We start from the raw sequence: 14,166 nt of genomic DNA, 5'->3' as shown, positions 1-14,166 counted from the left end.
GCCTGGGTTATGAATATTCAATTTATGGATCCACACAGTCAAGCGTCCATAACATTATTAAATTCAAAAGTTCAATGTACATTTCTCTCTACAAATATTAGTTTGCCCTTTCTTTCTCCTTAGCGACTTTTAGCGACTGCTCTCATGTGCTTTTAATGCTGGAGGTAAGATTCAAGATTGTTTAATATCATTTCCAGTGCATAAATGTCAAGGAGAATGAAATAATTATTACTCTGGACCCAATGCAGCACAAAAAAAACACAGTAAGATGAAGAACAAAATATAAACACAATAAAGATACATATGATAGCTTATATACATTGATCTTATGTCCATATAGTGATGTCATGCAGAAGCTAAGGTGACCCTGACAGGAATTGATATATTAGTGGTGTTTGGGGGTGTGCAGGGGTGGGTTACTGTGTGGAGGAGTTGATTACTCTTACTGCTTGGGGAAAGTATTGTTTTTGAGTCTGGTGGTCCTGTTGTGGATGCTATGTAGCCTCCCTCCTAGTGGGAGTGGGACAAACTGTCCATGAACAAGGTGGGTGGGATCCTTCATGAATTGGTTATCAGATAGTGATTTTTTGTGCATTTTCTGACTTGTGGACAAAACTGCCACGTATGTTTGCAGAAACAGAACCTGATCATTACTGGGGGTAGCCTGTAATGTTATGTTTAACAATTAAGTGCATTTCTTTCATATGATAACAATAGGTGGAAAATACAAGAATTCCTGAACAAATAAAATTCAAACTACCACTAAGCATCAAGAGCCTTCCAAACCACTCAGCTGCAGGAACTCTAAGGTTCATGGAGTTTGAAAATGAATTTATGCAAGAGACCAAATATTCTGACTTAAGATTTAAAGCACTGTTCATGAATTTGTAACATTTAAAAGCATTTCCACTTCTTAAACCACTTCTGGTTACTGTTAAAATGCAGTGAAAGCTCGCAAAAAATTTGAGCTCCCACAACTTGTGAAGAGGCAAGTATTTTTACTGTTACTTGAGATTCGAACATTCACTGGGAAGAACTTCAATGCTCTTTTCTAACAGAGGACAAGAAATCTTTCACCATCTGTCCATGAGGCAGTTGGAACCAGTTTATCACATCCCAAAGACATAAAGTTTGCTTCCTCCAGCATACAAATTAGAATGTTCATTGCTTTATCTACCAGCACAGAATCTGCAGTAATCAGGAAAAGCAGTATTGGAGAGATATCTTACTTTCACAGGAAGAGGAAGTGTGATATGTCAGTGCAGGGTTCCTCTGTGGCCATTCCCCTCAGCCATAAGTATATTCCTTTGGATACTGCTGGGGGGGGGGGGGGGAGGGGGGTGAAGACTGGGGTGACTTTATCAGGGCACTACAGCAGCAGCCAGACCAGTGGCACTGGTAACCACTTCCAAAGCTCAGCAGGGAAGAGTAAAGTCAGATGGAGTGATCGTGACAGGAGACTCGTTAGGAAGACAGACAGCAAATTCTGTCACCACAAAAGAATGTGTGTTGCCTCCCAGGTGCTAGGGTACAGTATGTCCAAGAGGGAAGGTGAGCAGCCAGATGTAGTGGTGCATATTGGCACCAATGACACAAATAGAAAAGGAGAACAAGTTCTGTGCAGTGAGTTTAGAAAATTAGGGAAGAGGGTGGAGAGCAGGACCTCCAAGGTAATAATCTCTGGATTACTCCCAGTACGACATGCCAGCCATGGCAGGAAAAGGATGATGAATGAGTGGTATAGGGGGCAGGGTTCCAGATTTCTGGACCACTGGCAGGGTGGGGGGGGGGGGGGTGAAGATTTCTAGGAAGGTATGACCTGTACAAAAAAAATGGGTTACACATGAACCCAAAGGGGACCAATATGCTTGCGGGCAGGTTTGCTAGAGCTGCTGGGCAAGGTTTAAACTAATTTGGTGGGGATAGTAACCAGACTGAACATGGGGCAATTGGTATACAAGTCAATGGATGACGAGGAAGAGCAGGCTGATGACAGGGCAAAATTGCAGTCAGTGGGATAAATTAAAGTGTAACATGGGAGCAAAATTGAAAAGGGTGATGAATATAGGACTGAAGGTGTTACATATGAATACACACAATATACAGAATAATGTAGATGACCTTGTAGCACAGTTAGAGATTGGCAGATGACTTTGTGGGAATCACTGAATTGTGACTAAAGATGCTCAGAGTTGGGAATTTAACATCCAAGAATACACATTGCATTGAAATGACAGAGGGTGGGATGGCCCTTTTGGTTAAAAAAAATCAAATCCTTTCATTTTGTAAATGTTGGGAATTTGTAGAATGCTTATGAGATGATGATTTATTTTTTTTTAAAAGAGAAGCTTGCTGTTCAACCCATGAGGGCAAAAGAAATTCTGGACTAGGTGTTGTGTAATAAACCAGATTTTGATTAGAGAGCTTAAGGTAAAGGAACCTTTAGGAAGCAGTGATCATAATGATAAAATTCACCCTGCAACTTGAAAGGAAGAAGCTAAAGTCAGATGTAACAGTATAAAAGCAGAGTAAAGGGAATTACAGAGGCATGAAAGGAGCTGGCCAAAGTTGATAAGGTGTCATTATCAAGAGTGATGGCAGAACAGCAATGGCTGGAGATTCTGAGGGCAAATCAGAAGGCACAGGACAGACAAATCTTGAAAATGAAATATTCCAAAGGGATGATGAGGCAACCATGGCTGACAAGAAGTCAAAGACAGCGTAAAAGCTAAAGGGAGGGATTATAACAAAAATTCATGGGAAATTAGGGGATTGGGAAGCTTATAGAAAAACATAAAAACACAGAAAATAGGTGCAGGAGTAGGCCACTCAGCCCTTCGAGCCTGCACTGCCATTCAGTACGATTATGGCTGATCATCCAACTCAAAACCCTGTACCTGCTTTCTCTCCATACCCCCTGATCCCTTCAGCAACAAGGGCCATATCTAACTTCCTCTTAAATAAAGCCAATGAACCGGCCTCAACTGTTTCCTGTGGCAGAGAATTCCACAGATTCACCACTCTCTGTCGGTCCTAAAAGGCTTCCCCTTTATCCTTAAACTGTGACCCTTCGTTCTGGACTTCCCCAACATCAGAAACAATCTTCCTGCATCTAGCCTGTCCAATCCCTTTATAATTTTATACGTTTCAATAAGATCCTCCCTCAATCTTCTAAATTCCAGTGAGTATAAGCCTAGTCGATCTAGTCTTTCTTCATATGAAAGTCCTGCCGTCCCAGGAATCAATCTGGTGAACCTTCTCTGTACTCCCTCTATGGCAAGAATGTTTTTCCTCAGATTAGGGGACCAAAACTGCACACAATACTCTAGGTGCAGTCTCACCAAGGCCTTGTACAACTGCAGTAGAACCTCCCTGCACCTGTACTCAAATCCTTTTGCTATGAATGCCAACATACCATTTGCCTTTTCCACTGCCTGCTGTACCTGCATGCCCACCTTCAACGACTGGTGTACAATGACACCCAGGTCTCATTGCACCTCCCCTTTTCCTAATTGACCGCCGTTCAGATAATCTGTTTTCCTGTTCTTGCAACCTAAGTGGATAACCTCACATTTATCCACATTAAATTGCATCTGCCATGAATTTGCCCACTCACCTAACCTATCCAAGTCACCCTGCATCCTCTTAGCATCCTCCTCACAGCTAACACTGCCGCCCAGCTTCGTGTCATCTGCAAACTTGGAGATGCTGCATTTAATTCCCTTGTCAAAATCATTAATACATATTGTAAACAACTGGGGTCCCAGCACTGAGCCTTGCAGTACCCCACTAGTCACTGCCTGCCATTCCGAAAAGGTCCCGTTTACTCCCACTCTTTGCTTCCTGTCTGCCAACCAATTCTCTATCCACATCAATACCATACCCCCAATACCGTGTGCTTTAAGTTTGCACACTAATCTCCTGTGTGGGACCTTGTCAAAAGCCTTTTGAAAATCTAAATAATACCACATCCACTGGCTCTCCCCTATCCACTCTACTAGTTACATCTTCAAAAAATTCTGTAAGATTTGTCAGACATGATTTTCCTTTCACAAATCCATGCTGACTTTGTCCGATGATTTCACCGCTTTCCAAATGTGCTGCTATCACATCTTTGATAACCGACTCTAGCATTTTCCCCACCACCGATGTCAGACTCACCGGTCTATAATTCCCTGGTTTTTCTCTGCCTCCTTCTTTAAAAAGTGGGGTTACATTAGCCACCCTCCAATCCTCAGGAACTGATCCAGAATCTAAGGAGTTTTGAAAAATTATCACTAATGCATCCACTATTCCTTGGGCTACTTCCTTAAGCACTCTGGGATGCAGGCCATCTAGCCCTGGGGATTTATCTGCCTTTAATCCCTTCAATTTACCTAACACCACTTCCCTACTAACATGTATTTCCCATAGTTCCTCCATCTCACTAGACCCTCGGTCCCTTACTATTTCCAGAAGATTATTTATGTCCTCCTTAGTGAAGACAGAACCAAAGTAGTTATTCAATTGGTCTGCCATGTCTTTGTTCCCTGTGATCAATTCACTTGTTTCTGACTGTAAGGGACCTACATTTGTCTTGACCAATCTTTTTCTTTTACATATTTATAAAAGCTTTTACAGTCAGTTTTTATGTTCCCTGCCAGCTTTCTCTCATAATCTTTTTTCCCTTTCCTAATTAAGCCCTTTGCCCTCCTCTGCTGGTCTCTGAATTTCTCCCAGTCCTCAGGTGTGCCGCTTTTTTTTTGCTAATTTATATGTTTCTTCTTTGGACTTGATACTATCCCTAATTTCCCTTGTCAGCCACGGGTGCATCACCTTCCCTGGTTTATTCTTTTGCCAAACTGGGATGAACAATTGTTGTAGTTCATCCATGCGATCTTTAAATGCTTGCCATTGCACATCCACCGTCAACCCTTGAAGTATCATTTACCAGTCTATCTTAGCTAATTCATGTCTCATACCTTCAAAGTTACCCTTCTTTAAGTTCAGAACCTTTGTTTCTGAATTAACTATGTCACTCTCCATCTTAATGAAGAATTCCACCATATTATGGTCACTCTTACCCAAGGGGCCTCGCACGACAAGATAACCCTTCCTCATTGCTCAATACCCCATCTAGAATGGCCTGCTCTCTAGTTGGTTCCACGACATGTTGCTTCAGAAAACCATCCCGCATACATTCCAAGAAATCCTCTTCCTCAGCACCCTTACCAATTTGGTTCACCCAATCTATATGTAGATTGAAGTCACCCATTATAACTACTGTTCCTTTATTGCATGCATTTCTAATTTCCTGTATAATGCCATCCCCAACCTCACTACTACTGTTAGGTGGCCTGTACACAACTCCCACCAGCGTTTTTTGCCCCTTAGTGTTATGCAGCTCTACCCATATCGATTCCACATCCTCCAAGCTAATGTCCTTCCTTTCTATTGCGTTAATCTCCTCTCTAACGAGCAATGTTACCCCACCTCCTTTTCTTTCCTGTCTATCCCTCCTGAATATTGAATATCCCTGAATGTTGAGCTCCCATCCTTGGTCACCCTAGAGCCATGTCTCTGTGATCCCAACTATATCATATTCATTCAAAACTATCTGCATATTCAATTCATCCACCTTGTTACGAATGCTCCTCGCATTGACACACAAAGCCTTCAGGCTTGTTCTTACAACACTCTTAGCCCTTATACAATTATGTTGAAAAGTGCTTTTTGCCCTGGATTTGCCTGCCTGCCACTTTTACTTTTCACCTTACTACTTTTTGTTTCTACCCTCATTTTACACCCCTCTGTCTCTCTGCAGTTGTTCCCATCCCCCTGCCACATTAGTTTAAATCCTCCTGAACAGCAGTTGCAAACGCTCCCCCTAGGACATAGGTGTCAAACTCAAGGCCCGCGGGCCATATCCGGCCCGGCGTACAATTATATCCGGCCCACAAGATCATTTTAGATAGATCTATTATTTTAATTATTAATGGCCCGGCGATACGAAGCCTATGATTGTAAGTTAATACCAGTCATAAAAATAATGCTTGCTCAGCAGTATTCTTCATAAGAAACGGAATTTGTGAAGTGAAACACTTTGTAATTATAGCAGAGACTGAGACACATGAGAACAGGCTGAAAAAACGGAGGCAATGAAAGCTGCGTTCGCACGCGCCCGACTGATCCGGCCCGCATGAAGCTGCATTTTGCCCAATCCGGCCCGTGACCTAAAATGAGTTTGACACTCCTGCCCTAGGACATTGGTTCCAGTCCAGCCCAGGTGCAGACCGTCCCACCTCCCCCAGAACTGGTTCCAATGCCCCAGAAATTTAATCCAATGCCTCCGCCTTGTACCATTTTTCAAGCCACGTAATTCAACTGAAATATCCTCCTATTTCTACTCTGACTAGCACGTGGCACTGGTAGTAATCCAGAGATTATTACCTTTGTGGTCCTACTTTTTAGTTTATCTCCTAACTCCCTAAATTCACCTTGTAGGACCTCATCCCGTTTTTTTTTACCTATATCGTTGGTACCACTGGCTGTTCACCCTCCCATTCCAGAATGTCCTGCAGCCGCTCAGAGACATCCTTGGCCCTTGCACCAGGGAGGCAACATACCACCCTGGAGTCTCGTTTGCGGCGCAGAAACGCGTCTATTCCCCTTACAATCGAATCCCCTATCACTAAAGCTCTCCCACTCCTTTTCCTTCCCTCCTGTGCCACAGAGCCACCCATGGTGCAATGAATTCAGCTGCTGCTGCCTTCCCCGATGAGACATCTGCCCCAACAGTATCCAAAACAGTATATCTGTTTAGGAGGGTGATGACCCCAGAGGACTCCTGCACTACCTGCCTACTGCTATGCTGACTAGTGACCACCCCTTCCCTTTCTGCCTGTGTAGCCTTTACCTGCAGTGTGACCAACTCACTAAATGTGCTATTCACGACTTCCTCAGCATCGTGGATGCTCCAGTATGAATCCAATCGCAGCTCCAGACGCTCAATGCGGTCTGCCAGAAGCTGCAGCTGGACACAATTCCTGCATACATAGTCGTCAGGGACACTGGAAGCATCACTGATTTCCCACATGCTGCAGGATGAACAAACCACAGGGCCGATCTCAGCTGCCATGACCTACCCAACTTTTGCCTCAACTTTTGAAACTTTCTCCTTTGAAAGGAACTTACCCGGCCTTACCTCACTTGGAGTGAAGCTCGTCCTCAGCCTCTGGAGACAAAGCCTTTCTACTCTCTACTCCGTCGCCCGCTCCGTCTAACTGTTCCCTTTAAATACTCCCACTGCCTCACGGTCTGACTTACATGCGCTTGCGCAGTCGTGTCTCCGTTAAACTGTCGCAGAAAATGACCTACTTCCACAAACTGCTCTCTTCAAATACTCCCGCTGCCTCACGGTCCGACTTACACACGCTTGTGCAGTTGTGTCCCCGTTAAACTGCCGCAGAAAAGTGAACAGAAGGCAAGTTAAAAACCCATAAGGAAAAAGATTAAATAAGGAGGGAAGCTAGCCATCAATATCAACGAGGATACGGATCCCCCACCCCAGGTATAAAGTGGATGTTGTACTGTTCAAAATTTTCACTGCCGAGGTAGTAATGGGGGATAACAAAAATGGCAGACAAACTGAATAAGTATTTGCGTCAGTCTTTGCCATGGAAGACACTAGTAGTATGCCAGAAATTCAGGAAGAAGAGTGATTGCCAGAAGCTGAAAGGTCTGAAGGTAGGTAATTTACCTTGATCAAATGGATGCTGAAAAAAGTAGCTGAAGATTGTGGAGATATGAATAAGTATCTTTCACGAATCACTAGATTCTGGAGGACTAGAAAATTACAAACGTCACTCTGCTCTAAGAGGGGAGAGAGGCAGAAGAAAAGAAAAGGCGGCCAGTAAGCCTGACTTTAGAGGTGGGGAAGATGTTGGAGTTCATTATTCACATTTTCAGGGTACTTAGAAACACAATCCATCAAATAGATAAAAGCCTTGCCAGAGTGGACTTGGAAGAGATTACCCTATAGTGAGAGAGTCTAAGACTATAGAACAGAATAGAGGAATGTCCTTTCAGAATGGAGGCGAGGACGGATTTCTTTAGCCAGACTGGTGAATCTGTGGAATTCACTGCCACACGCAGCTGTGGAGGCCAAGTCTTTATGTATATTTAAGGCAGAGTTCAAAGATTCTTGATTGGTCAGGGTCTGATATGGGTGGAGAGTGGGGAAGGGAGAGGAGAGAGAAGGCAGGAGATGGAATCTGTGGAAAAATGGATCAGCCACGATGAAATGGCAGAGTAGACTCAATATGCCAAATGGCCTAATTCTGCTCCTATATCTTACGGTCTTGTGATAAAGCAGGTCAAAGTCAACATGGTCTCCATAATTGACAATCTTGCCTGACAAATCCATTAGAATTATTTGAGGAATGAACAGACAGGATAGACAAAGGAGTCAGTGGATGCTTGGGTTTTCAGAAAAATTTTGACAAGGTGCTGCACATGAGACTGCTTGTCAAGTTAACAGCCCATGGTATTACAGTAAAGATACTAGCACGGATACAAAATTGGCAGACTGGCAGGAAGCAGAGATTAGGAATAAAGTCAGCCTATTCTATAAAGTGACAAGCGCTGTTCCATTGAGGTTGGTATTGGGACAGTTTTCCCCCTCCTTGTTATAATGTCAATGCTTTGAATGACAGAATTGCTGGTGTTGTGGCCAAGTTTGCAGACAATAGAAAGATAGGTGGAAGGAGGACTTTGACATAATTTGACTAGGAGAATGGGCAAAGGACTGGCAGATGGAATATAGTGTAGGGAGTGCATAGTCATACATTTTGGTGGAAGGAAGTAAAACACAGACTATGTTCTAAATGGGGAGTTTGCAAATTAAACTTTAGGGAATTTGCATGTTGTGTGGGTGGTAAGGAATGCAAATGCAATGTTAGCATTCATTTTGAGAGGACTCAAATACATAAGAAAGGACATGATGCTGAGGCTGTATAAAGCATTGGTTGTTCTGCACTTGGAGTATTGTGAGCAGTTTAGCCCCTTATCTTAAAAAAATGTGCTGGCATTGGAGAGGCTCCAGAGGTGGTGCACAAGAATGATTCTGGGAACAGAAGGGTTAACCCATGAGGAGCATTTGATGGTTCTAGGCTTGTACTCGCTGGAGTTTAGAGAATGAGGGTAATCTCATTGAAACCTATTGAATATTGAAAGTCCTAGATAGAGTGAATGTGCAGAAAATGCTTCCTATAGTGAATGGGTCTAGGACCAGAGGGCACATCCTCAGATAGAGGGATATCCATCTAGAATAGAAATGAGAAAGTTCTTTAGCCAATGGGTGGTGAATCTTGCCATGGGTGGCTGTGGAGGCCATGTCATTTGAGTATATTTAAAGCAGAGATTGATATATTCTTAATTAGGCTGTCAAAGGATCTGGGGAAAAGGCAGGAAAGTGGGGTTGAGAGGGATAATAAAACTAGCCATGATAGAATGGTGGAGCAGACACAATGGGCCTAATACAGTTTTATAAGACCATTAACACTTTAACAAGTATTAAACATGACATGAGTGAACGAAGAAATAATCTTGAATGTTATTAATGCCTTTGAAAGCTGCAGCTCTTTCACATGCTATGCTCTGGAAGACAAGAACTGAAGAATCAAGATATCAAAATTAGGTTTATTATTACTGGCATGTGACATGAAATTTGTTAACTTAGCAGCAGCAGTTCAATGCAACAGATATCAGTGTAAAGCTGCTGCCTCTCTGCCCCAGTGATCTAGGTTCAGTAATGAACTCTGTTGGCTCCTGTGTGGAGTTTGCACGTTCTTCCCGTGACCACGTAGGATTCTCCTGGGTGCCACATTCCAAAGACGCCCAGTGCAAGTTGTCCCCAGTGTAGGCAAGTGGTACAATCTCAAGGGAGTGAAGAGAATATAGTTCTCTGTACAACCACCTCCCTTAGAGCACCATTGCTATATCCATACGTCAAAGGCAATTCACCAGCCATCGTTATCACCACGTTCTAAAAGGCTTTTAGGCTGCGCAATTTAACCCTGGCTCAGCTTGCAAAGACCACACCCTTGTATGATTAAACAAAATATGGTCCCTTTAATGCCTTAAGGACACATGGAACCATAGAACATTACAGCACAGAAACAGGCCTTTTGGCCCTTCTTGGCTGTGCCAAACCATTTTTCTGCCCAGTCCCACTGACCTGCAGCTGGGCCATATCCTTCCAAACCCCTCATCCACATACCTGTCCAAGTTTTTCTTAAATGTCAAAAGTGAACCTGCATTCACCACTTCATCTGGCAGTTCATTCCACACTCCCACCACTCTCTGCGTGAAGCCCCCCCCCCAATGTTCCCTTTAAACTTTTCCCCCTTCACCCTTAACCCATGGCCTCTGTGTTTTCTCCCCTGGCCTCAGTGGAAAAAGCCTGCTTGCAATCACTCTATCTATACCCATCATAATTTTATACACCTCTATCAAGTCTCCCCTCATTCTCCTATGCTCCAGGGAATAAAGTCCTAACCTATTCAACCTTTCTCTGTAACTCAGTTTCTCAAGTTCCGGCAACATCCTTGTAAACCTTCTCTGCACTCTTTCAACCTTATTAATATCCTTCCTGTAACTAGGTGACCAAAACTGCTAAGCTTTTGCAAAACTTAGGAACACCAAACCTGATCTTGCAACATGATTCTTGAAGCGCAGTTTGAAATGATCAAAACTTGTTTTTTTTTTGAAAGAGTTAAAAATGAAACTAATTAACATTGTTTTCTACTGCAAAATTCTTACAATTTATTCTTTGAATGAAAATAGAAAAAATAAATTTTGTGCCTGGTTGGTGACTGTACAGAATTGCCAAGTCACCCAGATTGAAACCTTTCCTCACTACAGAGCCAGGAGCCTTTCAGTGGGCTCCTATTCTGAACATAACATTGTCAGCCTTAGTGCTGTCAAACACATTTCCCCAAATCAGTAACACCATCACTGTCAGTGCACATAGAACTGCATGGAGGATGTAACAGCACTAAAGAGGGTGCAGGGGAGATTCACAAGGACAGTACTAGGCTGTAGAAAGTTAGTTCAATGAAAGACTAGGGGCGTTTGATACCTAGAAGTCTGGAGGTGTATCATTATGAGTGTGATTATCAGCAGAGTGATTAAAGAGAGCCCATTTCTCTCTACAAATAGATTAACGATGAAGGCATAGATTGAATTTGGTTAGATTAGAGGGGATTTGAGGATATATTCTCTCCAACCATCACACATGACAGTGGGGGTCAGGAACTGATGCCTTAAGGAATGGTTGGGTAGAAGGCTACAAGTGTCATACAGCACACAATGAACACTTTTACACAAAGCAATGTTATGACGAACAGAGACAGCAAGACCAAAAACAGGGAAGTAAAAGCACTGAGTGAGACAGGTTGATTCCATCAAATCACTCACCAGATTTGCACACTAACCAGAACTTAAATGTAAATCCCAGAAAGCAAATTGCTTAACCTTCCATGGACACTAAAGTTTTAACTTTATTCTCTCACTTCCATACTGCTCGTCCTTTACTGTTCACTCTGCAAAAGACTTCTGGACACCAGCTCAGCATTTGTGCAGATCTAGATCTAGGGATTAGATACTGATCTTGGCATCTCGAGCTGCACAAATGCCATTTTTCCCCCGAGATCAGGGCCACAATAGCATAGTGGTTAACGCGACACTACTACAGCTCAGTTTGTACTTCAATTCCTACACCATCTGTAAAAAAAATTGTACATCCTTTCCATGAAGCACACGAGTTTCCTCCCACAGTCCAAAGATGAATCAATTAGTGGGTTAGTTGGTCATTGTAATTTAACTTGTCCTGTGATTAGGCTAGGATGGAATTTGGGGCTGCTGGCTGGCACAGCTCGAAGAGCCGTATCTCTAGATAATAAAGTTTGTATGCTTCTTACTATGATAAGATGGACTCTTGACCTCATACTCCAACTCCCTGTGGCCCTGCACTTTCCCTGTAAGTGTAACATTTCTCTGCATTGTTATTACTTTCCGCTGTACCACCTTGACACACTGGCGTGATGAAATGTGATCTGTATGTGTGGTAATGTAAAGTATATGTGTACAGTATACACGACTATAATAGACCAATTTACGCTGCTCCCTCTAAGCTGCATGTGAGGCCACACAGTAACTAAAGCGTTCCTGCACAGAAAGCCTTTGTTGCTGTGCAGCTGGAATTTTCTTCTAAGTAAAGTGCTACACAGTTTTTAGATTGTGTAAAAAAAAATCTTCCTTCTCAAAGCAATGGTTGGTCTGTGCAGCTATAAAAAATAATCACGGGGATGTTGTTTACCAACTTAAATGAGAATTAATTTATTCCCCAAATTCTATATCCTTGGATAAACCTTCCTCATTCATCAAGGATGACAAGCAGATTTTGCAACTAAGGCCTTCACCTCTACACCATCTTGAAAACTCACCATTTTAAATACCAAACGTTACACACTGATGTTGGCACAACATTTAAAGAGCAGATGTTACATACCTGGCAATAGCCAATTGCTTTGTTGTGATTTCCATATGCCACTAAAACATTGAAAAGTGGCTGCTGTAGGCAGGGATTAGCTGTTCTGCGAAACTGTACATTGTCAGGGAATGTTCTGTTAATGTCTGCAAACAAAAAAGGTTATTTGTGTTGTTCTTTCAGTGTGACTGGATGAAATAATCCAAGGTCCTCAAGGCATCATTAAATGTCATTTCATATTGAATCAGATCCAATCCTCATTGAATCAAGATTGAATGACAATCTTGAATTTTGAATCCAATATTTACATTTCTCTTGCGCACATTGTTCTGACATATTTTCACAGAGGAGGAGGAACTTCAGAACACCAGCACCTATGGGCTCTACAAGTCTATTGAATTGGACAAGTGAAATCTGTAGTTTTGCAGCAGCACAGTGTAAAGGCATAAAAATCTGTACATTACAAATATAAATAGTGCAAAAATAGGAATAACTTTTCCAGTTTTAAGAGCAGACTTGCTGTGCAATACAATGGACTTGACCTCACAATTTACCTTGTCACTGCCTTACACTTTAATGTCTATCTGCACTGCATTTTCACTGTAACACTAGATTCAGTATTCTGTTACTGTTTCCCTTTGTACTACCTCGAGGTACTGATGTGAAATGACCTGTATGGATGGCATGCAAAACAGTTTTTTCAATACTGCTTCTTGGTTTATATGTCAATAATAGGCCAATTATCAATTACTATTCAAGGTGCTCACTCTCTGACCTAGAAATGCATCATGGGGTCTAAATCTAGAATTTAGAAAATAGGGCAAAGTTCCATTAAAATAAAGCACAAATGCTGTCCAATTAACACTCTCATCCAAATTAGATTAGTTGTTTGATCTTCAGCTAACTAGTCTACGTTCTGCAAAACCAATTCCCTAATTTCTGTATTTTTGCTACTCTATCACCTACTAATATGTGTCTCAAAACCATATTTTTAAGACAGTCTCTTTTACTCACTCCCATCCCGAGTCCACATAAAAATGCAGCCAAGAAATTAGATTTAATATGATACCTCTGTGAAACTTGTTGGGCTGTTCTGTAATATTAAAAAGGCACCAACTATTGTAACACAAGCTGGATTGAAATGGATTTAAGGATAAACTAACACATTTTTAGGAAGAAAACAGGGTCAACAGCTATTGAACGTTAAGACGTTTATTCTAATTGTAACCCTTACCCAACAGGCTGGTACATGTCTAGGGGAAAAAGGAGATCCAGCCACTCTCCAACCCACCTCCCGTACACGCAGGTGCTGTGAGAATCGAGTTAATGCCTCGCGCCCCCCAACAGTATCAAAGCTACAACAAATACCGTTATGAAATACACTTTAAAGAGTTTACTAAAATTAAAAAAATAGTAGGCAATACAATATATATACATACACACACAAGGAAAAAAACAAAAGGCGCCAACTTATCAAAGTTCAGTCTGTTTAGTGCATTCGTTGGAGCTCAATCAACGACCCAATCGACCCATCCGGCCGTCGCACCTGGGACCACCCCGGTGGTCTTACGAGCAGTCCAGCACACGTCCACCTTCCTCAGCGTCTTCCTCGGCCTCTCCCTTCCACCAAAAAAAAA

The 14,166-nt window shown here is 42.4% G+C and overlaps 1 protein-coding gene across 2 annotated transcripts in view; it reads right to left on the bottom strand.

Moving 5' to 3' along the window:
* Nucleotides 1-14,166, bottom strand: part of grtp1a (growth hormone regulated TBC protein 1a) — an 84,724-nt gene that overhangs the window by 30,032 nt on the left and 40,526 nt on the right. Inside the window, exon 4 of one of the 2 annotated variants that reach the window (XM_059967766.1) lies at nucleotides 12,551-12,675. The exons of the other annotated variant lie outside the window; for it this stretch is intronic. Coding sequence (XP_059823749.1) covers nucleotides 12,551-12,675 — 125 coding nt within the window. The remainder of the gene's footprint in view (nucleotides 1-12,550; nucleotides 12,676-14,166) is intronic. 2 annotated transcript variants of the gene reach the window in all.

The sequence above is a fragment of the Hypanus sabinus genome, chromosome 4 (genome assembly GCF_030144855.1).
Source record: "Hypanus sabinus isolate sHypSab1 chromosome 4, sHypSab1.hap1, whole genome shotgun sequence".
Taxonomy (NCBI): domain Eukaryota; kingdom Metazoa; phylum Chordata; class Chondrichthyes; order Myliobatiformes; family Dasyatidae; genus Hypanus; species Hypanus sabinus.
Note: the sequence above shows the minus strand (reverse complement) of the source record. Positions and strands in the feature narration are given on the sequence as shown.